Source organism: Doryrhamphus excisus, chromosome 17 (assembly GCF_030265055.1).
Source record: "Doryrhamphus excisus isolate RoL2022-K1 chromosome 17, RoL_Dexc_1.0, whole genome shotgun sequence".
Classification (NCBI taxonomy): domain Eukaryota; kingdom Metazoa; phylum Chordata; class Actinopteri; order Syngnathiformes; family Syngnathidae; genus Doryrhamphus; species Doryrhamphus excisus.
In genome coordinates, this window is record NC_080482.1 from 8,485,001 (window position 1) to 8,511,303 (window position 26,303).

The following is a 26,303-nucleotide window of genomic DNA, read 5'->3' on the forward strand; positions in this document are numbered from 1 at the left end:
CAAACATGTGAGGGAATAAAGAGATGATTGTCGGATGATACAAGGATTGGTTTGTGATGAAGAAAAGAGCCGGAATGATTGACTTAGCAGGATGTTCACATGCTTGAAGTCAAGGCGGAAGCCATTTGTGCACTCCTTTATTAGCTATGACGTGCATAAAGTTGTATGGTAAACAACACTTTAATGCATCGCTATCATCCTCCAATTGAGGACCAGTAGCTGCCCAGCATTGACAATCCCTGCCCTTCTTCTCCTTGCCCGTTTCTGCTCTCGTCTGCAGCGGGACCCCCGCCAAGCGAGCCAGCGTCCCGCCAGCTGGCCGGATGCCAGTGGCAAGAGACTTCTTGCCAGCGTGGCACTGCAGCCGACTCTTTCCTTCTCGGGCCTCTCCGGGTTCCTTTAGCCCTTTTATAAATCGTTTAAATCTGCTGCGGAGTGCGTGTCACAATACGTCTCATGTGACTGATTATAGTAAGATTAACAAAAAGTCTGGACTTTTTTCGGGCTTATATTCTCTTTTGTTTAGACTGGAAAATTAAACCTAGGTTTTGAGTTATTTTTGAAAAATTGTTGATTTTTTTCACATTGAAGTTGTGCTAAATATGCATAAAACTTTACATGACATTGATTGCATGAGATTTAAACTGGGCATGTTTTGCTTTTTGTGTCCTTTATGCAAAACTTAGTCCCATAAGAGTATGGAAATTATTATTATTATGGAAAATGTCAACCTAGACATTGGTTTACCACAAAACAGACAGTGAAGGATACACTCTTTACTTTTAATCTGTTTTTGGGGTCATTAGTGCAACATTTATTCCTATAAGTTAGACTACCATCATGGATAATGTCACACATAATTTAAGAGATTTCAAATCTTTGTCTTTTTGTGTCCTTTTTGCAAAATGTATGCCGATGGGATGGATCACTGTGATGGACAATGTCGTGCCAGAAAAACTGTTAACCTTCTAAATGCAGTTTTTAACTTTATTAGAGCTCACTAGACATGAAATAACACCCCTATAGTCACCTTTACACTCAACACTGCCCAATATTGTACACATCATAACAGAAAATAAGCCATTTAAGGCATAAATAAGAATTGTGTTTGTATGTGTTGCTGTAAATGTGTCCCCTCGACCTGAGCAGTAGGGGAGAGGATGTTGGGGGTTCAGAGTGGAGTTTTAGCTCTGCGTGGGTTACAGTAGTGACAGTAACCAATGTATTACTGTGATTATTGTGCCTGTTGTGAGATAATTCAAACCTATGAACCCAGGTTCCGCCAATCAAGTCTGGTGCTTCAATGTCTCACTGAATATTATAGTAACATTACTGACACCTAGTGGCCAGTGTAGAATATTACATATGATCACAACGTATTTGAATGTGTCTTCTGAATGCCTTATATTTGGATTCTAGGTCATTTGGATATTTTGTCTTTGAAAATGCATAATATAGGCCAAAAATACATTTGTAAAAATTTGCTTGAATATGGATTTTTTGGGTTGTTTGTCTATATGTGCCCTGTGATTGGCTGGCCAGGGTGGACCCCGCCTCTCGCCTGAAGACAGCTGGGATAGGCTCCAGCATGCGCGCGACACTTGTGGGGATAAGTGGTGTAGAAAATGAATGAATGGATATTTTTCTAATAATAAGCCAGAACAGAATAATTTTTAATTAATATATTTCTGAAAAAAAGGGCTGTCTGGTGACCGAGTTTTTAGCGCGCAGGCCACACAGCTATGAGACCCAAGTTCGATTCCACCCTCGGCCATCTCTGTGTGGAGTTTGCATGTTCTCCCTGTGCATGCGTGGGTTTTCTCCGGGTACTCCGGTTTCCTCCCACATTCCAAAAACATGCTAGGTTAATTGGCGACTCCAAATTGTCCATAGGTATGAATGTGAGTGTGAATGGTTGTTTGTCTATATGTGCTCTGTGATTGGCTGGCGACCAGTCCAGGGTGTACCCCGCCTCTTGCCCGAAAACAGCTGGGATAGGCTCCAAGCACCCCCGTGACCCTCGTGAGGAGTTTCGAAAATTCGAAGTGTGATGTGGTGAAACATTACTGCATTAGATACTGTGAATGTGTACCAAATTAAATACATTTATACACTGAATTGAATATGTACAGAAACATAAACAATACCACTCACTGTGTCTCGGACATTTTGTCAAGCAGGTTCTCTGCGACAGACTTCTCCTTCATCTCCATGGGGATTCGGTCGGTGGGATAATGGTTTTCTACGTCGATCAGCTCAGCCTCATTGGGCGTCATTCCCATCATCCTCTTCTGCCTGTGCAGGGCCGACGGTGCAAGATGATGAAAGGAGAGCACGGTAGTTTTTCAAGGAAAGAAAGATTCCCACCTGAAGTCTTCAAGCTGTTTGGCCACTTCGACAGCCTGCATAAACTGGACCTCATAGGCAAAACGTCTTTGGACGTCTTCAGAGAGCATATCCGGGCGGGTGCGGTCTAAAAAGAAAAACAGCATGTCACAAACAGTGGTGCATGTTTATAGTAAACAGTCATAACGAGCAGGATAATTACTTACCAAGTTCAATAGCCACAGGCGGCAGTGTAACTCTGAGGATCTGTAGGAATAACATCAGTATAGCCATGATATCACAAACTGCCATAAATGTGTGAATACAAGTGAATACAGTATGCAGTAACGGTGTACCACCACAAGGGGTCATATCAACATTACAAATGTTCTTGTATTGACAGGAAGACAGTTGTCTCCAGGTGAAGGTTGACAAAAAAAATGGCGTTTTAAAAAAAACAACAAGAGGGTTTTTCCCACCATGAAAACAGGTAACAAGAGTTTGATAGCTGACACACATTTAAGCATAGCAGCTGTATAATAGATTATAACTAATTAAATATATTAATATATATATATATATATATATAACCAAATAATTAAATACAGAACTCTGATTTTGATCATACTTTGTGGACCAAAAGAAGAAGGCAGTGACTGTTGGTGAGGATCTGGATAAAAGGTGCAGATTCCAGCCCTAGCAATTTGTTGTCACCACTGAAAACCTATAGTCCCTTTTAACACAACATGCTAAAAAGTAGGATTTTTCTACTGTTTTTGTTCTTTATGAAACAGCACCGGACAAATTTGTTCAACATTCTGCCTTTTCGGAGGTAGTATCAGAGTTGGAACAAAGGTGATAGACTGCTTAAGGGAACTCCACAATGCCAGGATAGGACTTTGGAGTTCAACACCCAGGTTAATGCCTGCACTTTTTGACTAATTCGCTGAGTGAATATGCACACCGTTATGGCAATATAATATGCAGGTAGGCCTGTCACAATCACAAATTATTGTCAATATTCGATAATATCCATTTTCAATGGCGCATATCCTCATTAGGGTCTCCAATAAAAAACTCACTCAATATGAATATGCACACCAAGAGAAGTACACACCTCCATATGCACATTCACAGCACATGAGTGCTTCTCTACACAATCTACCGTCTTATCCTTGATGTCTTTATGCTATTGGTATGCTATTATTACAGTAATAATGATGTCAAGCAGTGAGATTTTAATTACTGCAACTGTATGGCTCGGTTCATGTCTTTATTGTTACTATTGCCACTGGTAAGTTGGACTGTTTCATTTCACTGAAATCATCTCCATTGTGACACTTAGCCATCATTGACATTTAACTGATGCAGTCCTGTTTTGTCACTGTTGTTGTTATGGGAATTATTGTTGCTGCTGTTTTTGTCTCTGTCTCTTTACTGTCACTCCCACCCCCACAGTTTCTCGTCTTCTTCTTTTCTGTGTTTCTTCTTTCTCCGGTCCGGCCGCTCCAAATTCGCATAACAAAAACATTAAATAAAGGCAAAAAAAATTTCATTTTCATAGTACAGGGAAGTTGTAGCTTACTTTTTTCCTGACACAGAGCAAATCTTTTTAATATGTAAGGGCATTTAGATCAACAATACTATCTGCCCCCCCCCCAAAAAAAAGACAAACAAAAAAAAAAGACAAACAACCATTCACACTCACATTCATACCTATGGACAATTTGGAGTCGCCAATTAACCTAGCATGTTTTTGGAATGTGGAAGGAAACCGGCGTACCCGGAGAAAACCCACGCATGCACGGGGAGAACATCGACCGCCATGCCGCCCTCATTCAATTTAAAACCAAAATATTCTCACACTAAAAGCTGTGGAATTCCCATTAGAAACCATGACTTCTGTGCCTCGGGTTAGCATATGCTTGCTCAACAGGCTAACTTGCTGCTAGTTAGCATTGACTACTAGTCCCTCCTCCACATACTGGGACAAAGTGGCTGAATGGCAAAGAGGAGGGTTCAATTTCTCTGTTCATTCCACTGTATCACCAACGTGCACGGAGAGATGCAGAATGGTAAACAGAGACATGCATGCACATGTCAATTGATCAAAACCGGCAAAATTATCAATTTCTTTTTTTTTTTTTTAATCATTTGATTAATGTGTGTTGTGTCCTTTTTATTATTCTCTTCTACTTACTGCGCCCTTGTCTACGAATGTGTTGTAGAACTCCACAAACTGTTTCTTGGTTTCTTTGGCATTGAGGTTCTTCAAGAGGTCAGCATGGAGGTAGCACAGCTGAGAAGACACATAGAGATGTGGAATATTTAAATAGAACAGCGACTGTGCGGGATAGTGGAAACACAAACAAAGCGACTCCCAGCAAAACATGGAAAAAAAAAACATGATGATGAAGTACTCGAACTAATGTACAGTAGGTGTCTTAGTGTAAGCTGCCCTGAGAAAGGGGATGTGGTTTGTTACAGTAGGTGGAAAGAGGTTGTCACTGTGCTTGGGTGGATCACTTCTGTGTCAGCAAATGTCAGTAGGAACTTACGATGCAGTTTCATGCCTTCACAAAAGCCAGAAGCTACAAATAAGCAAACTGTATTTCCCTTATGGCCTCCACTAGAAACTACAAGCCATGTCTTTATTCAATGCTGGGTATACTTTTTATTTTCACTTCTTTCCACCATTGTGAAACAAAACAGAACATAGAAAGCCATGTCAAAAAATTTAATATTTTTTCCACAATATCATTAAAATGTTGAATTCGTCATATATACTAGGTTCATTTGCATGCAGTGAACTATTCAAAACATTTTTTTTGTCATAATGTGTCCCATGTGACACCCATGTGCCATAATATTAGAATATTCTGACAGTTACTCAGTCTCAAAGTACTCAGTTTGCTAATAGTAATTAAAAAAAAAGAATTGTCTGACCTGGGCTTTGGATAAAAAAAATTGGACTGTTGTCATTGGTCCAAAGTCCTGTTCTCTGACAAAAGCAAATGTTGTGTCTCATTTGGCCTAAAGCCTAAAGTCCAGTTTAAAGTGTCGTCAGTCTGTGGTGATTTGGGGTGCCGTGTCATCTTGCTGGTGTTGCTTCACTGTATATTTGTAACTAAGCTTGATTATGTTCATTCATTCATTCATTCATTTTCTACCGCTTTTCCTCACAATGGTCGCGTGGGTGCTGGAGCCTATCCCAGCTGTCTTTGGCCGAGAGGCGGGGTACACCCTGGACTGGTCGCCAGGCAGCCAATCACAGGGCACATATAGACAAACAACCATTCACACTCACATTCATACCTATGGACAATTTGGAGTCGCCAATTAACCTAGCATTTGAATTAACCTAGCAATTGAACTCGGGTCTCCAAGCTGTGAGGCCTGTGTACTAACCAGTCGAGCACCATGCAGCCCAGGTACAATTTAAAAGGAGACAAATCAATACAAATGTGTCAAAACAAAAATGTTTGACTAATTATGCTAAAATGTTAATGTTGTAATTTGGAGTCGCCAATTAACCTAGCATGTTTTTGGAATGTGGGAGGAAACCGGAATACCCGGAAAAAACCCACGCATGCACGGGGAGAACATGCAAACTCCACACAGAGATGGCTGAGGGTGGGCTTGATTATTCATTCATTCATTCATTTTCTACCGCTTTTCCTCACAAGGGTCGCGGGGGTGCTGGAGCCAATCACAGGGCACATATAAACAAACAACCATTCACACTCACATTCATACCTATGGACAATTTGGAGTCGCCAATTAACCTAGCATGTTTTTTGGAATGTGGAAGGAAACCGGAGTACCCGGAAAAAACCCATGCATGCACGGGGAGAACATGCAAACTCCACACAGAGATGGCTGAGGGTGGGCTTGATTATGTGTTTTGGAAAAATTATACAAAGAAATATGACGACTATGATAAAAATGCATGTGCAAAAGTAAACATCTAGTTCCCCAAAAAGGCATCTGGTCCTCTCTGTAGTTTTCCCACTACATGAGGAAATAGTCACAGTTTACAGGCATATGCAAATGTTTAATTAAACAATAAGTCTCACCAGTGGAGCAGGGTCAAACTGGAGGATGACATGTTGCAGAAAAACCAGCAAGTGGGTCGGGCGATCTTTCAGTAGCTCAATGCTGCTGAAACACTTGCACTGGTCCTCCACCACCTGGCAGAACAGAATGAGGAGCGTGGTTAAAACTGAAGATGACAAAAACCAGGCGGGCATGATGGTGCATTCCAGTGCCAGTGGAGCGCGTCTCACATCATTCAGATCATTTTCAAAGTCCTCGTCCTCAGCCCCGATGATGCTCATGGCTGGGTCTGAGCACTGAGCCCCAAACACACCCTGCTGTGGACGAAAGAGAGAATGAGCTTAATTCAGAAATTCTTAAAAACAGCCATGTTTATACCTGGCAATCTAGTTAGCTCATTGTAAGCAAACACAATTGATTGACAAAGGCGGTAAAATAATCGTTTTTAATCTTATTTACATAGTTGTGTGAGTGTTTTTAACTCCTGCTTCAATGCTAAAAATTGTAGTTTCCAATGCGATGGGGCTGCACAAAAACAAACAAAAAAAATCACTACCTTGATTCACACTAACATGCAATGAAATTATTAAATGCATCACAAACAAAACAGCCATTTTATAGAAGGACTCGCACGCTGTTGTTAGCATGACAGCAGACACTTCCCATCCAAAAGTGAACCTTGCCGGCCAGTGCGAGATGGCCCTGCTGCCCTGGTGGGTGAGGCACACTGCCTATCATTCATGATCTTGTGAGAGAAGCTATTGCATGAATTGTTTTCTTTTGACTTGTCTTTATTATGTGCATGAATGTACTATTAACTGAATCATTTCTATTTTAAAAAGTCCCAGGTCAACAGTCCTTCCAGAAGCGCCCACGAAAAACATCTAGGACAGGGGTCTCAAACTCAATTTACCTGGGGGCCACTGGAGCTAGGGTCTGGGCAAGACTGGGCCGCATCAGGTTTTCAAAAAAAAAACGCATTTATTAAAAACAGAAAAATATACAAACTTTTTCACTGCTTTGGTTCCAATTTTCGACAATAAAAGCTCTGATAAAACATTCCACTGTTCTCAAATATCTTAATTTTTATTTTTCTGCACAAAATAAGATGAAAAATAAATAAACAAATCAAGAATAAAGAAAATCAATCAGTAATAAATAAATATAAGAATAATAAAACGGCAAATAATAAAAACTTAAGAAACCACATATAGTTGTTGGGTAGACAAATTATTTTTTTCAGATTAAAATGAACAAAGCATTATTAGAGCCCTGTAGACATGACAAAACACGACTATAGTCACATTTATACTCTTTTTATTTACAACATATTGCACAACTGCAGGGTCTTGAGACACATGCTAACTCGCAAACTAGAGAGCTAGCGACCTTAAAGGTAGCCTTCAAGTTATTTCCTTTAAACTTAAATAGCCAAAAACTTACCACTTCCACACGGATAGGGAGGATAACTATTAACAGTTATTTCACCTTTAACATGAACATTAATCAAACATAATATTTTTTTCTGGGTACATGATACCATACAGCATCCATATCAAACTTGCGTGGGCCGCACTGACATTAAACTTTCATATCAAGGCGGGGGCCTCAAACTAGTGTCCTGCGGGCCACATTTGGCCCATTTGAGACCCCTGATCTAGGAGGACCATATAACAATAATTAAAAATCATCATAATAATTTTAAAAATAATATGTGTATGTATGTGTGTGCATGTGTGCAAAAATCATCCCAGCGAATTGGAATCTCTTTGCTAAGCAAGAAAATAGTAATTCGCATTTTTGCAGAATGGTGCAGTCCTGCTATGTAATTTTTCCATTAGCGCACATCCCTTGCTTTCCCATTGGGCATGTGTTTATTATTATGTTTATATTGCATGTTTAATGTTAGAGGGTGAAAAAAAGAACAAATATCACATTAGAAAGACTAATAATGTGTTTTTCTCCTATTATTATCTATTTCGGTTTGGAGGTTGACCAAATAATGGCTTTTTTCCGTCTGATTTTGGGTTGGATTAATTGAATAATAACGCGTTCTGCACACAGGCAAGGCTCTCTATAGGACACGGTGCTGTGTCTCAATTCATAATTATACTCAATGCTTGGCTTTCATTTTAATCCATGAATGACAGGAAAAAGATCAGAAAGGGTGACAAGTTCATGTTCCTGCAAGTCCCGTTCCTTCTGTACTAATCCGCTGTCAAAAAATAACACACAACTTCTTTTATGCAGGAACGCAGACACAGGGAACACACAAGTAAAGGTACTAAACCAACTACATTGTGATCATTTTAAGAGACTAAATCAGTGAAAGCAACCAGGAAAAGCAACTTACGGGAACAGAGCAGCTATTATTAACTGACTCACTTCAGCCTCATATCAAAATGTACCCGACCTCCAAGACAGTCTTGCCGGAGCACAAGAGTTGACGCTACGGACCGAGCAAGTCGAGCCTTTTGTGGTAAGGTCAAGAGCCTGCAGGCCAAGTGTGTCTTGGCTTTTATAAATGACTTCCCAACATCAAAAATACTGCAGGTTAGTCTTGTTATGCTATACAAAGGATCATAGTGCAATTATGATGCAGCAGTCACATCTCACAGATCAAAAATCTCTGAAAATATACAGTTTTTTTTTAATATAAAAAAGGTAATTCAATGCTCAGTTGGTAATAATTTGAAAATATTTGTTAAATGTAAGCCAATAATTTGTAAATGTTTATGTGTTTATGCTTCAATAACAATGTTTTTTCATCAATCCTTGAGATTTCACACTTTATTCGGCTTGTACATAGTTGCTATGAGATGCAAAAGATGAACCTTATACAGTGTTCCCTCATTTATCACAGGGGATTGGTTCCCAAAATGGCCAGCAATGAGTGAAATCTGCCAAGTAGCCAACTTTATCTTTTTACATTTATTATATATATTTTAAGGCTGTAAAACCCACTCCAAAAAAGTTCAAACGCTCATTTCAATTTTAATAATTAACCTATGAGGTTGGACACAAGAAATTATTGTGTGACTTATGCGTATTTATCTCCTCTGACTGTGCCCCATCGTCGTCCTGGCACTGTTTCACTGTACTGTAGAGTTTCTGTATCCTTGTTAAACATATTGCTCCTGTTGTCATATTTCCCATATATGTCTATGTACAGTATTTTGTTTCTTCCGTGAAGGGGCCCTACATTTGCAACTTCTACTTCCTCCTCCCCGTTTTGGGTGCGATCGCAGGTGCCTTTGACGGTGCAGAACTTTTCGTAAACATTGTGGGTATTATCGATCATTTATGTACATTTTGCAAGCTAATCACATTCTGTACTGTACAGTAGGGCATGGAGGAGATTGTCAATGGTCTACAGTGGTCTAAAGAAATCTGCGAAAAGTGAACCACGATGTAGTGAAAGAGCACAAACACTTTTACTACATATGTTGATCTAAAATTGGAAGATAAGGTCAATGTGAAACTAACAGGAGGGTTTGGAGGGTGGAGGGTGTGCGAGCAATGTGTCACGATTTTATGAATGTCTCAATTACTCATATTTTTTGCCATTCACTTGTAGTCCCAGAAGGTAACTTCAGCGAAAAGCTGAGATTTACTGTATGTGAAAAAATGTACAGTGGAAAGTCCAACAACCCTGAGATTGTACAAAATTATTAAATGTCAGGAAATGTAAGCCAGAATCAAGAAGACTATTTTGTCTAAATCTAAACAAATAACAACAAGCTTGTTTTTTTGCAGTCAAGTAGAATAGAATAGAATAAAATCAAACAGAATTGAACAAGCCTTTATTAGAGTCACCATGGGAAAATTGAAGAATGAGGAAGGAAGGCATCAAAGTGTGACTACAGTATGCAAGCAGCAGGCAGCCAGAAGGGATGACAAATGCATTGGGGTCAAGGTAAGTTCTCCTACAGGCCTGAGCAAGCCAGCCATAGAAAGCTCTCAAAGCCAAGCCATCGACCGAGAGGAAAATAATGAATTCATTCATGGTCATTTGCAGTGGGCTGTGGGTTGACACAAGCCCAGTTTTGGTACGACATGCGTGGGTGGGAGGTTAACCAAACAGAGGTTGTCGGCGTCCTTGTATTAAACTGAACGCTGAGAACTGGAGCAGAGTATGTTAACGATGGCTGAACTACTAGTAATACTGCTGTTGAAAAGTAATACAACAGTAATACATAAAAAATAGACAAGTGGTTACTAATTTACTGCAGTCCTGAAACTGTCAGTAATCCATGGTGTGTTGTTTTTTTAAATGCCCCAGTTTTCAATAAAATAACATCTATCCATTTTCTATGCAGCTTATACTCACTAAGGTCACGGGTATGCTGGACAATTTGGTGTCGCCAATTAATTAGTTAACTAAGGTTCATTAACTAATGTTAATAAATTAACCTAAGATTCATTTTTTGGAATGTGGGAGGAAACCGGAGTAATTGAAGTACGCACGTGGAGAACAAGCAAACTCCACACCGAGATGCCCTCAGGGGGAATCGAACATGGGTCTCCTAGCTGTGTGGCCCGCACACTAACCACCCACCCACTGTGCAGCACAACTTACAACAGAACATTCATTCATTCATTTTGTTTTGTTTGTTTTTTTATATTACAGCTTAAAAAAAAGTAAAAAAAAAAAAAAACCCCGCCTCTTTGGGCGAGAGGCGGGGTACACCCTGGACTGGTCGCCAGCCAATCACAGGACTCATTTAGACAAACAACCATTCACACTCACTTTTATACCTATGGACAATATGGAGTCGCCAATTAACCGAACATGCATGTTTTTGGAATTATTATTTTATTCTACCTGTTGAACTCAGACTTCATGCCTTGATATAATGACCACAAAATAGCACTGTAAATAATAGTGCTTGGTAAATAAAGTAGTGTACAATTTAAATGTTGCCAGTCACAAATTAAACACAAATAGCTAAAGGCTCTAATCATGATGAAAGTTAGCGATCCCTGCAACATGGACACTGAATTTATTCAGTTTTAAGTTAAGCAGGACAGATATGTATTGAATAAAGATGTTTATTGATATTTAGGGATGTCTTGATCTGCTACAGATCCGCTGTATTTTTGAAAATCGGCTCTAACCACGAGATCTGGCTAATCCGGTTGCTAATCATGTTCGTAACAATGGCCACACACCAACACGCTAGGTGTGGTAATGCGCCTCGAAACTGGTTGCCACTTGACTCCTGTCAAAACGACTGCTGCCAAAATGCGATATTACTATGTAAACAGGTTCGCGGTGTAACGTGGTGAAGTTTGTTGGTTCCGTAGCTACATCGGGAGTTCCCCCTCACTGTGGCCAGAGTGCTGTGTCATGGTGCTGTGAGCTTGCACAGGAAGTGCCGCACTAACCACCGGTTCCTTATATTACCGACGGTTGAAAAAAATGTCATATATTCTAAAATCATACCACATATTATGTCAAATGATTAATCCTACTCTAAAAGTATTTTGCACACCCATTTGTATCTTTTATTAAATGGACTTTTATTGAATTAGGAACCTGACTCACACAGGTTTGTTCAAAAACGAAAGTATATTGTTGGTCATGCTGTGTAATAGAAAAGTATATACAGTAATACTTTAATACTTAATACTTTGGTTGTGTTGTGTTTCAATGCTTTGAAGAACTATTTTCATAACCATATTCAATTCCACAAATTCATGTTTATAACATAAGCTTATACCACTTCATGATATTCCAAATTTAATGAGAGCCAACTTGTGGTTGCATAAGGACGTTGCCTACAGCCACAGATGTTAATGCCAATGTTATTAGCTTTTGTAGACTACGCACCCAGCAACTACAGGAAACTTAGTGGTTAAATAAATAGAGGTATGAATTGAAGCATTTACAGTAAATATATATTAATAGGGCGGCACGGCGGACAAGTGGTTAGCGCGCAGACCTCACAGCTAGGAGACCGGGGTTCAAGCCCACCCTCGGCCATCTCTGTGTGGAGTTTGCATTTTCTCCCCGTGCATGTGTGGGTTTTCTCCGGGTACTCCGGTTTCCTCCCACATTCCAAAAACATGCTAGGTTAATTGGCGGCTCCAAATTGTCCATAGGTATGAATGTGAGTGTGAATGGTTGTTTGTCTATATGTGCCCTGTGATTGGCTGGCGACCAGTCCAGGGTGTACCCCGCCTCTCGCCCGAAGACAGCTGGGATAGGCTCCAGCACCCCCCGCGACCCTCGTGAGGATAAGCGGTAGAAAATGAATGAATGAATATATTAATAGGTGTGATTTTGCATTGGACTGAGTGTTGCTAATATTGTGGCGTGTGGACTTCCTGTCATCTTATTGTGTGTAAAAGGTGAACAACTGTGACGCATGTGGTAAACAAGTGAGAAGTTGGGGTCGTCTGGGAGGTCAAAAGGGGATCGAAGAAGGTAAGGTCAACTATGCTCCAGTGAACGTAGAAGTGGGAGGAGCCAAATGCTTGCATTTTCGCATGTGGCACAGTTGGGGCAACAAATGGAGACGGGTGCCGTTTGTAACAGGACCCTCTTGTCTCTCAGTTAGCTTAGCCGTGTTCACTTTGGCTCCTCACAAGTAGCAGGATGTGGTTAAGAAAGGGCAGCAACTTTTTTCCATATTGAGCAGAGCATCCCAGAGGAGATCAGCAGTGGTTCTCCAGAGACTTTGCACCAAAAAACCTCCCCATCACACCTCCTCCTCCTCCTCATGGCCGCCCAACACATTCCAGTACGTACTAAGTGTCAGGTGGCATCAATCTAATGATAGCCATCAAGCGTACGTGCTTCTGTATGTGTGTGTGAGAGAGTTTAAGACTCGCCACGTATGTGGGAGGGGGCCATTCCTGTGTGATGGTGTGTGTTATATGACAACTGGTCTTTACAACACAGCATTCCTCCCTGACCGGGCCGCAGTCCAATACTATTTAGGAAGCAATAGAACAAAAGGTTATCTGATTAAATGCATGTGTCTCTACTGCTAAGACAAAAGAGCAGCTCTGCAGCATCTTCCACAAAGACGACTACCAGTGGGTAAAAGTAACTTATACAGGAAATGAAAATAACCAACAATAGATTGCCCCCGCCCCCCTTGTGACTTCAACAGCTTCCACTTTTGGGGGGAGTGTGTCTCAGCTGGACATTTGTGTCCATTTGTGAGGTCAGAGGTCACTGATGTTAGACCTGGCTATCACATACCATTTCTTTTTTTAGTTCATCCCAAAGATGATGGGGCTTCTTTTATAGCAAAATCAACCACGCATGCCTTTACCCGTAAAAAAAAAATGGCCTTCTCTAAACTGTTCACAAATTTGGAGGCATACAAAATGTCTTCATATGACACAGAATTATGAAACTTTGGGTCTGAAATGAGCTACAAATTTGATCATATAGTTTTTCTTCATGCTGCACGGCAGTCTAGTGGTTAGCACACAGACCTCACAGCAAGGAGACCAGGATTCAATTCCACCCTCAGCCATCTCTGTGTGGAGTTTGCATGTTCTCCCCGTGCATGCGTGGGTTTTCTCCGGGTACTCCGATTTCCTCCCACATTCCAAAAACATGCTAGGTTAATTGGCGACTCCAAATTGTCCATAGGTATGAATGTGAGTGTGAATGGTTGTTTGTCTATATGAGCCCTGTGATTGGCTGGCGACCCGTCCAGGGTGAACCCCGCCTCTCGCCTGAAGACAGCTGGGATAGGCTCCAGCACCCCTGCGACCCTCGTGAGGAAAAAGCGGTAGAAAATGAATGAATGAGTGAATTTTTCTTCAGGCTGCACGGCGGATAAGTGGTTAGCATGTAGACCTCACAGCTAGGAGACCAGGCTTCAATCCCACCTACGGCCATCTCTGTGTGGATTTTGCATGTTCTCCCCGTGCATGCGTGGGTTTTGTCGGGGTACTCCGGTTTCCTCCCACATTCCAAAAACATGCTAGGTTAATTGGCGACTCCAAATTGTCCATCGGTATAAATGTGAGTGTGAATGGTTGTTTGTCTATATGTGCCCTGTGATTGGCTGGCGACCAGTCCAGGGTGTACCCGGCCTCTTGCCTGAAGACAGTTGGGATAGGCTCCAGCACCCCCGCGACCCTTGTGAGGAAAAAGCGGTAGAAAATGAATGAATTAATGAGTTTTTCTTCAGCAAATAGGCTAACCTAGCATGACACCGCAGTTGAAATGTGTAGTTCACATGGCTATGCTAATGTTTGTGTTGTATGTGATATACGGCAACTATTATAGACAAATGACGGTTACAGTGAAATTATTATTATTACTATTATAGAGGATCTTTAAGTGTTAGAAAACACTCCTTTTACTCGAAAAAAGTTTTTCCGAACACGTCCTTGACAATGGCAAAGTGCACCTGACCTCAGGAAAGGTCAGTGCTATCCCTTTACAGTTGCTCACAATGGGGCATATCCTGTCTTCTGTTGTGTGCGATGAAGGCGGCATCCCCGAAATAACCCCGGCGGCTAATGGCTGCAGCTCGCCGTGTATATTTGCCGTATTCATCTGGCCATGTGCTCATTAGCAGCAGTTGGGGGGGGATTCCAAACAGCACCAACACAGCTCCCACAGGCGCCATAGCAAGAGAAAAATACAGAGAGGGGGGGTGTAAGGTGGCAAAATGGGGGGATGGAGGTGGGAGGCACACAGACAGGAAGTGGGTGTAATTTCCTGAGGAAGCTATCAGAGCCATTTCCTATGAGCGCCATCAGATTGGGAAAGAGAAAAGCCAGACAGAAGGAATGGAAGAAAGGAGGAAGAAATACAAGGTGGGAGAATAGGAGCTCGCTAACACGCCATGGTGGATAGTTAGCGGCGCCGAAACGAGCGCTTCTCGACCTCTGAGACCCACATAAAGAAGGGGACACGAGAACAAAATATTCTGATGAACAAAAGAAGAATGTGTGAAGAGGAAGGAACTTATTGGAACAAAGGAAGTACACATATAAATTGTTATACTGCTCAGTATCACTATGGTATAATAGCAACAATAATACTTGATGATGTCATCATCTAATTTGCATAATTGACATTGACATTGATGACCACATCATTTTTCTCAACCCTGTGGGAGACAAAGCTGTGTAGCGGGGGGGTGGGTGTCGGGGCCTTAAGCTTGTGCTCACTGTCGGCACACTGTGACATCACAAAGAGCCGATGTATATCTGATTCTCTGAAACCAAGCGTTCAGAGCCATCCCTAACTTCTTTTACGACTCACTTCTAAATGCACAAACCTTATTATCATAATCATAAAGTTTTATCATAAAGTTTGCCATCATTTAACAAGATAATACAACATTATAACAAAATTTATAGGTCAGAAAAGTGGAAAAAGCACAATAGGTCCCCTTTAAGGTTTCACTTTTTGCTGCCTTCCAAGACTGTCAATATGTTTTATAGTCGGCGGGGAGGGTGCGTGGATCTGGTCTGGGTGACCCCCATAGACTAAACAAGAGCGAGGGAAGCAGAGGGGGCCTTGCAGACAAGAGAGGAGGCGGAGAAATTAAGAGGAGACGCATGGCAGCAGGAAATGAAAAACAAGAATGGAGGGGGGGAAAAAAAAGAAAAAAAATCACATTTAGCCTGAACAAAAAGGAAGCCTTTGAACGTGAACAATGTTCACTTCAAACTTGCACCTCCTCCCACAAACACACTAAATGCTTCCACTCGTGATGAACAAATGGTTTTTGGCTGCAGCTGGCCGAGGTGACGTAAGCTAACACCTTGGTGAAAACACTGCAGTCCTCTGTTAATGTCTTTATGTTCAAGCGTGCAGTAACACAGACATGGTTACATAAGAGGAAGGCTCAACTTATATGTCCACAAATGTAAACCACTGTGCCTTAAACAAGTAACACAAGATTCCTTTCCTATACAATGCATGCAGAGACTAACACTACATTTGCAACACTACACACGCAATTTGAAAAATGCAGAAATTGTATTTATTCATTCATTTTCTACCACTTTTCCTCACGAGGGTCGCAGGGGTTGCTGGAGCCTATCCCAGTTGTCTTTGGGCGAGAGGCAGGGTACACCCTGGACTGGTCGCCAGCCAATCACAGGGCACATATAGACAAACAACCATTCGCACTCACATTCATACCTATGGACAATTTGGAGTCAACAATTAACCTAGCATGTTTTTGGAATGTGGGAGGAAACCGGAGTATCCGGAGAAATCCCATGCATGCCATGGAATTTGTTTCAGTGAATGAACCGCAGCTCCCAAGTGCCGGCAACACTCATGCAGCCCCAGTCCCATGCTCAACTGAAGCCAAGACATTATCATGTGTTGTCAGGTATTGAGACAATAATGGCTGTGTTGACATTTAAAGCATACTTCTATACTATAAAGTACATCCAAGTGTGCATTCTATTGAATTGTCCATATGAAGAATCTATACAGTAATAAAAATTCTTGCTTGTGTATACAAAAGTGGACATGTATACAAAAACTGGCTATTAATATTTCAATGCAACACTCACAAGGAAGAAATGAGAAACAACAGCACATCTTTCAAAAGGTGCAGCTGTTTCCGGTCTGCCGACTCTGCATCGGCTGAGTGAAGGAGGTAGCAAAGAGCAAAGGCTGAGGTGGTGTATGGTCAGCTGCAGAGGTTTCAACAAAAAAAAAGTGTTGCTTCGAAGGGAATGGAAGACTCTGTGGTACGAGTCGATTTTTCTCATGTTTGGTACTCATAAACAGACTCTAGGGATGTATTTTACTGTTAAAACATCAACAAAAAAAATCACTTTCGCAGAACAGAGGACCAATGTCCTCTATTTATCTCGGTTCAGTAATTGACGCTGACAACTACGCTTAAATCCAGCACTGCAATACTTATACAGTAAACCTCGGATATATCGGACTCGGATATATCGGAAATTCGCTCACAACGGACAGATAAAAAAGAACCGATTTTTCTGTAATGCATTTCCAATAAAAATTCATTGCATATATCGGATTTTTTATAACGGATTTCGCCTATTTCGGACACAATCTCCAGTCCCGTTCCAATGCATTTCCATTAAATTTCCCTCGCATATATCGGATGGCCGCATCGTTATGCTAATCTTGTTGATGTCACTGGCTATTGTCTTTCTCCTGGCTCCAGATTTAGGACAAATATAAAAGTGAGTGACGTCAATAATACTAGCACAGCAGTGAATGAGATCTTAACCTCACTATTGGAAATAACGTAGGCCTGACGGGCGTAACAGGGCCTAGCTTAATTAACAATTTGTTATGTTCAGAGTCCAATAAAGTTAAATTCTCATTACCTTACGTCTCTTTTCATTGCCCAGTCCAGGTACATTGGAAACATAGTCAAGGAAGTGCCTTTTTATAACGGATAAAATCCGATTTACGCATATACCGGATATAAATCCGATATATGCGTAAAACAGACATTTTCCGGTATACGCATATAACGGATTTCGCTTCTATGGGACAAAACCAGTGGGAACAATTGAATTCGATATATCCGAGGTTTACTGTACTTATAGGTTATCACATGGTTTGTCTGGTATCAGGCCAGGTATCATGCCCCCATTCGGTCTCGGGCTAATACTGACACGCATGATACTGGCATGATACTGGGCCTGATACCAGACAAACCATGCGGTGATCTTATTATCACATACTATTTAATCATGAGCTTATTATCACATACTATTTAATCAAAAGACCATTTTGTTTCCAGAAAATGTTCAGTTTATTACATGTATTATATCTAAACAGTGTAAACACAACAATTGCAAAATATATTTCAACAATAATATTTTATCAACAGTCTTATCTTATCAATGTCTGACAATTAAAGTTCCATTAATCAAGTTTGGGTTTTTTGGTGACTGGAGAAGCACTAGTGTGCTGTTCTCTGATTGGTTGTTTCACGGGCACGATACCAGAGCAGCGCGCTCTGAGTGGACAGTATCATTTCGGCCTTTTCCCCGTATCATTCATGGGCAGTTTCTAGGGTACAGGGTCAATTAATACTGTAGTATGTGATAATATAAAATACTTTTTCTTGTACAGACAACCACAGTGTTCTACTAATACTATATAGTCCTGTCTACAAGCAACCCAAGGAGGACGACGACTACTACAGCTATGGCGTCCCTCAGAGGGCCAGGAAGGGGGGTGGTGGCGGTGACCTGATTGTGGATACGGCGGTCCGACACCAGTCCAGCCAATGCATGCTGTTGGTTCAGCGAGGTAAAAGGGGCAACATTGACAGCGGCGTGAGCGGCACACAAAGGGCAAAGTTATCCCAGAAATCTCACTGCCGCTGCTACTGCTCTGACAGCCAACAAACAACAGTCATGGAGGGGAGGGATGCAGGGTAACGTGGAGTGCACTACATGGTTGCAACCAGCAGGGGTGCTGTTGATTCAACTAGTTTGCTGTGTGCAACTACTGATGTTAGAAATGGGCAGCTGGACTAGTATGGCATAACTCTTCCAAGCAGCATTAAGGCTGGGTTATACTTTTCGTTTGAACGGGACGCACCAAAATGAGCTACACGAAAATCCACTTGAGAGACCGTGTGACTTTTTACTCCGTGCGGCGTGTGTCTGCGTCCACATAGTTACAAAAATTTGGGGATGCACATAACTTTTTCCGCACGGAGCTGAGCAGACATCACAGATGCGGAGAGCACAACACAGGTTTTATTCTGCACTGGCATGGAAATAGGAGTTCAGAACAAATATATATATATACCGTATCTTCTGGACTATAAGTCGCACTTTTTTTCATAGGTTGGCTGTTCCTGCGACTTATACTCCAGAGCGACTTATAAATGAAAAAACTGTTTATGTTACATAAAAGCTGGACATCTTTTGTGTTTATGTTTATTTTTTGTGTAGCTGAATAACCATTGTGTTAGCATATCTGTTAGCATATCTATTCAACCTGTTCTCTATCCTTTTATTAATGTTAGAACCTTCCTTCCAAGTAATGTCTGTTTTGGTCAAGTAGTTTGTAAAATGAATTACCTGCAAAAAATAAAAAATGCGACTTATAGTCCAGAAAAATACGGTGTGTATATATATATATATATATATATATATATATATATATATATATATATATATATATATATATATATATATAGTATATATTATATTTTTTATACTGTGATAAAATGCAGAGTATACAGTCTCTGACTTATCCACCATCAGAACAGTATTTTTTCATCAGTAAAAAGTCCTTTTAGGATGCTTGAAATAACCATTATTTAACAAAATAGTGATATCAATTTGAAAAATACCTGCAATATCACAGTACTACTTTTGTAGTATACAAAAGGACCTTGGCATTGCTTGCTAGCGGCAGGTCCTCATGGTGTCTCCCTAAGTGGACTCGCAGATTTGTTGTGTTTCCCGAATACTTTATTCGAGCATGACACATTTTACAAACGGCATGGTTTTTGTCATTTTCTGCACAAACTACTTTGTGTAGAAATCCAAAATATGTCCACACTTCAGCCTTGTACGCCGCAGGGGCCGATGTTATGTGCTGGCATTCTGCCATGTTGAACTGTGTTTATGTGTGAGGACGTTTCACTCGTGAATCTCGTTCAACGTTCCTTGCCGAATTGACTACGTAAGTGATGCCACTTAACGATCCAAGGTTTCAATTAAAATGAACTGAAATGAACATTTGCCGTGTCTGCACTTGAATAAATACCATATATAGTCTATGATGATAAATGCCTAAAAATATGGATATCATACTTATAGGTTATCACATGGTTTGTCTGGTATCAGGCCTGGTATCATGCCCCCGAGTGTCAGATACTGGCACGATACTGGGCCTGATACCAGACAAACCATGTGATGATCTTATTATCACATACTATTTAATCATGAGCTTATTATCACGTACTATTTAATCAAAAGACCATTTTGTTTCCAGAAAACAAAATTACATGTATTATAATTTAAACAGTGTAAACACAATAATATTTCAACAATAATATTTTATCAACAGTCTTATCTTATCAATGTCTGACAATTAAAGTTCCATTAATCAAGTTTGGGTTTTTGGTGACTGGAGAAGCACTAGGAATATTTATAGTGTGTGTTCACGCTCGTGCGCTGTTTTCTGATTGGTTGTTTAACGGGCACGATACCAGAGCAGCGCGCTCTGAGTGGACAGCTACGGGGGCTGATACTGGACATGGTTAAACTCTATATTTTATCAGCATCACTGCCCTGGGCTTTGACACAGTTATCATTTCGGCCTTTTCCCGTATCATTCATGGGCGGTTTCTAGGGTACAGGGCCAATTAATACTGTAGTATGTGATAATTTTTAATATCGATACAGTATCGTGGAATGAAGTATCGCCAAAACGATATTTTCTTACACCCCTAAACCCTAGTGAGTATAAGCAACATAGAAAATGGATGGATGGAATGTTGATAAATACACCAAAAGAGTTTTCTTTATTATTTGGTAAATATTAGCCTCTCTCCAATTAACGCCTGCCTTCAATTAACACCCTGTCCACTTCCAGGCACCAATATATTGCTCAATACAACACACTGGCATGGAAACAAATCAAAAATGAGTATTATTATGTTTGCACAGGCAATGTCTTTTAACCTTTGGCACCTTCAGTGCAAACAAACAAAGTGGGCTCTTGTGCAGAGAAGGAAGGAGAAGCTTGGGCACACAGTGATACATTCATGGCAGTCAGACAAGGGGCAATTATGTCATTTATCGAGCATTGCATTGGCAGCTAAAATACGATTAGGGCTTCTTTTTCATGGCTTCACCTTCAAAAACAAATGTTGGATTCTTGTAAACCATTACACGGAATTTATTACTTCTCTTTAGGCTACAAAGGACGACAAAAGCTTCTCGACATATGATTCTCCTTTATTTGATGCCACTTTCCAAATGTTTTCAGTGAGTCGGAACGGCATTTATAAAAAAAAAAAAAACATTCAACTTAATGCAGCCTCTTTTTCTCTCTTCTGCTCCAACTCATCGACCCCCTGACTCCAATCTACACCAACCCCCCCCTTTCTCTCCCGACATAGAGGTCAATGGCTGCATGGAAACATTTGATAGGCCGGGAGCAATCGACTGGCATGGGCTGGCAGTTCAACTAACTACTTCCGTGTGTGTGTGTGTGTGTGTGTGTGTACCACTAATTGCTGAGGCTAAACACAAAGACCGCTAGTATACGGGACACTCAGTTGTTTATTTATAAGTCGGCTGCTTAAAAGTGTGCCTGGAGTTCATTTTTATTTTAACCTTTAGTGCAGTTGGCGAATACTACAAGTCATTTTTACGATGACCAGCAACCACATCTTGCTATGGTAAGCTCGGGAAAAGTTTGTTTCCACAAGGGGAGGGAAAAAATATTATTGTAATTCAAATACCAATATCATAGAGTAGCTGCGTAGTACATACTTTATCATGGTTTTGACCTGTTAATATGATGCACATTTCTGAATTATTCTATATTGTCACCACTGCTTATCTGAACGACCAATGAAGGCATGTTTTATTACCCTATTACATACGGTATACGTTTGTGTAAACATTACATTTGTTTAAACATTATATGTACAACATAGAGTGATGAATGCAAAATGTTACCTTTTATTTACCTAATTACTCTCACTCTGTTTAGAATCAAACACTTTCCAGACATTACATATAGTATATGGTTTTGAAAAATAACAGTAACATGAAGTACAGTCATAAGTACATAATAATAATAATAATACGGGTTACTGCTGTGGCCCGTACTGCAGCTAAAACTCCTTCAGCTAAAATTCCAGACATCACTTCCTGTCTACACCTACGGAAAAAATGTATCGAATCAAACACAATCAAGACTTTTTTTTGTCTTCAATGATTATTTTCTCTGACTACATCTACGATATTGGGTAATATGAGTGTAAAGATTATGATTAATGACTATATTTCACATCTTGAGGGCTCTAGTAATGAAAAATCATATTTTGAAAATCGGGTGTCACAAGGCAGTTATTTTACGAGACAGGAAGATACACAAAATTGGTCTACGAGAGTGAGAAGAGATGAGATTTTAACATTATTTTTAGAAAAGTACAGTGAAAATAAATATATGACAAGATTTTGTGAACTATTAATTTCATTTCTACTATGTTACACTGTTCTGAACTCTGTATGTTCGCTAGCGGCCCCGCCTCCACTCACCGAGACAAAGCGACTGTGTGACTGGCACAACTGAACACCAAATGCATTTTTTAAAAATAAAACTGCAAAAAAATGACTTCCCCCGTTGCGCCACCTCATCTCCAAGGAAAGTAATTGAGATCTATCAGTCTGGAATAGGTTATAAAGCTATTTCTAAAGATTTGGGACTCCAGCAAACCACAATGGGAGCCATTGTCCACAAATGCTGAAAACATGGAACAGTGGTGAACTTCCCCTGAATGGTCGGCCAACCAAAATTACCCAAAGAGCGCAGCTACAACTGATCCAAAAGGTCACAAAAGACCCCACAACAAGATCCAAAGAACTGGAGGCTTCGCTTGCCTCAGTTAAGGTTAGTGTTGAGAACACCACCATAAGAAAGACACTGAGCAAAAACGGCCGGGATGGCAGAGTTCCAAAAACATCTTGATGATCCTAAGGACTTTGGGAAAATACTCTCTGGTCTGTGGAGACGCAAGTTTACCTTTTTGGAAGGCGTGTATCCCAGTACATCTGGCGTACAAGTAACGCAACATTTCCAAAAGGGAACATCATACTAACAGTAAAATATGGTGGCGGTAGTGCGATGGTCTAAGGCAGTTTTGTGATTCAGGACCTGGAAAAACTTGCTGTGACAAATGGAACCATAAATTCTGCTATATACCAAAAATTCCGAAAGGAGAATATCCGACCATCAAAATCCTGACCTGAATCTTTTTGAATCTTCCAATATAGCTGAATTTAAAAAATTCTGCCAAAATTCCTCCACAATACTTTAAGAGACTGACTGCAAGTTATCGCGAACGCTTCATTGCAACAGTTGCTGCTAAGGAGAGCCCAACCAGTTATTAGCTTTAGAGGTCAATCGCTTTTTCACACAGGGTCATGTAGCTTTAGATTTTTTCCTCCCTTAATAATACAAAGTTTCAATTAAAAAAACGCTTTTTGTGTTCAGTTGTGTTGTCATTGACTAATATTTACATTTGTTTTTATGACCTGAAACATTTAAGAGTGACAAACATGCCGAAAATCAAAAATAAATCAGTGCTCCCGGAGACTTCTGGACTACTGCCGATACCCACTTTCTAATTTTGTCGGTATAGGAGTTGATAATAAATAAATAAATAAATAAAGTGGTTTGGAGCTACTGGCTGGACACCCCTGTCTTACCGTGTAGAAACTCAAAGAGTGGTAACGTAGGTCCACATTTATTACGGGCAGACAATCTTGACACAACATTGGTAGTCGAATTGTGGTCATTACATGTAAAGTTGGCGTCTTGGCGGATTTCACCTATTGCGGGCTAATTTGGGAACCTATCCCCCAAGATAAACGAGGGAACACTGTACATACAAATATATATAATTGTGTCCTGCCATTTATTTTCATAAAACACAGCAAAATTTGGTTTGTTTCACACATAGTAGCAAATGTAGGTTAATCTGATTAATTTGTTTGAAAGCTGTGATTAAATCTTATTAAAATGTTAATCATTTGACAGCCCAAAGCAAAAATAAACCTCAGAGCATTATGAGATAGGATACGCAAAAGGTTGTTGTCGTGTCCTGTTCAGGTACCAACCAGAGGATCGGTACCAAAATATTTGAGCTAGCCACACTGTTGATTGGTCAATCTTCATCTTTGTTGGAGATACAACCAATTCCAAATGTATTTTCATGTTTATAAATAACAGCAAAAATTCTTTTTAACAGCTTGTATGTACACAATTGGTTCTGGGAAGAGTCTGCCCAGCCATTAAGTGTGAAATTAAACAACATTTCAACAAGTCATGTTTTATATTATGTAAGAAAATGTGTCAGATTGACGATTAACAATACAGGCCTGTTAAAATGGGGCTTTCAATGAGCAAATTGGGGTAAATTGTCAAAGTGTATCATGTTAAAGAGACATCTTGGAATTTTTTAATCCGTGGAAAAACAGCATAATAGTAATTTGCATTTGGATGTCAAAATTGCATGATTCTCAAATATAGGTTTTTTTCCCGAAATATACACTTTTTCTGCAGGAGCTTCAAAGAAAACGTGAAGGCTAGACAAAGCAATGATGTGGAAATGATGCCCTCATCATTTCTACTCCGTTTTTGTACAAGCGTCGACTTAAGAACTCAACCTGGAACAGCTGAAATGTAAACCATATGCGTCCACATATCCTGCCTACTACATTGGCGCATTTACTATTATAACAATATGCATTCATACAGGACTTCCTAAGAGGCCGCATTCTCTAGTTGTTAGCATTAATAAATTACTGCTGCTATTATTTCCAAGTGTCCTCAACAAAGTCTCCTCCGAGTGCGACCTTCCACCCCACTCACACCAGCACAAGAGTAAACATCCATCTATGAAGTCTGGCTTTTTTTTTTTTTCCAGTGCCCCTTCAATGAATGACTTCATTCTCTTGTTGCCGCTCTCACTCGCATCAGCTCGCCCAATCCTCCGCCTCAAGTCTCGGTAGGCTAGACTGGAATAAGTCTTTCCATGTTGCTGCTTTTCCACCATTGAGACAGACAGGTGACGAGAAGTGGATGGAGAGCGCTTAAAAAGCCACAAAATGGCATCGAAAATGAAGTACACTGAGGTCTCATGTGACCTCACGCATGAGGATTTACGTTACTTCAGGCATATTTGTCCCTCAAAAAAAATTATAACTATCAATTTTGGGGGGTGCACTGTACATGTTTTATTTTTATATGCATTGTTGCATGACAATTCTTAGTTCAACTCTATGGCAAGGATGTTGGCCAACAGTGCAGCTCATGGGTCGTTTACAGCAGGGGCGCATCAGGTTTTCAAAAAAAACCCAAAACGCATTTATTAAAAACTGGAAAAAAAAATCAATAAAAAAAACTATCTTCAATGCTTTTGCTTCTGCTATACCCTACACTTTTTCAGTACTTTAGTTTCGGTTTTCCACACCAAAATATCTGATAAAACATTCCACTGTTCTCAAATATCTTAATTTTTATTTTTCTACACAAAATACATTAACAAAATAAATAAATTAAGAATAAAGACAATAAATCAATCAATCAGTAATAAATAAGTAAAATAATAATAAAACAGCAAATAAGAAAAACGTAAGAAACCACATACAGTTCAGATTCAAATGTACAGTATTAACAGTTATTTAACCTTTAACATGAACATTCATGAAACTTAATAATTTTACCCAATTAGCAGTGAGCATCGTAGCAGCGTGGTAGCTTTAACAACATGTTTGATGAGACGTGTATTTTCCATTTTATTCCAAATCATTTCCTGCATTTATTTGTTCCCAGCGTCATAAGCCTTTAGCTTCATTGCTAATCCAAAGCAAAACAGGGCGGGGTAACAGTATGGGCGGGGCAAAATCATGTTAATTGTGTCCGGTGTGCACACAGCTTTAAGCTGTCATTTCAACATTAAACTATGGTATCAAACTAGCATCTTGCGGACCGCATTTGGCCCGCGGGCCGCAAGTTTGAGACCGCTGGTTTACAGTCTGTGAGAGCATTTAATCAGCTCCACCATACAACTCAAAACACACAAAAAAACCTTACAAGACAACACAAATGATCATAATATATCATGATGCGTTTGTGTGCGTTTTCACCCCATTTCACCAACTCAGTTCATCCAGTCTGTCTCTGCTTATCTTCCCCCCTGTTCATCACTCCATTCGTCAAGCCA

At 40.2% G+C, this 26,303-nt stretch overlaps 1 protein-coding gene across 5 annotated transcripts in view; it reads right to left on the reverse strand.

Annotated features, from left to right (window-relative positions):
- The window catches only part of arhgef1b (Rho guanine nucleotide exchange factor (GEF) 1b), a 44,148-nt gene that overhangs the window by 16,559 nt on the left and 1,286 nt on the right, over positions 1–26,303 (reverse strand). For 4 of the 5 annotated variants that reach the window (XM_058052991.1, XM_058052992.1, XM_058052990.1 and 1 more), the window contains exons 2-7: positions 6,612–6,698; positions 6,402–6,515; positions 4,526–4,624; positions 2,553–2,592; positions 2,368–2,473; positions 2,155–2,295 (exon numbers count right to left, since the gene is read on the reverse strand). In XM_058052991.1, the coding sequence (XP_057908974.1) occupies positions 2,155–2,295; positions 2,368–2,473; positions 2,553–2,592; positions 4,526–4,624; positions 6,402–6,515; positions 6,612–6,662 (551 nt within the window). In that variant the 5' untranslated portion in view covers positions 6,663–6,698. Of the gene's footprint in view, positions 1,581–2,154; positions 2,296–2,367; positions 2,474–2,552; positions 2,593–4,525; positions 4,625–6,401; positions 6,516–6,611; positions 6,699–26,303 lie in introns of those variants that run through there. The other variant, XM_058052993.1, reaches the window with a different exon arrangement.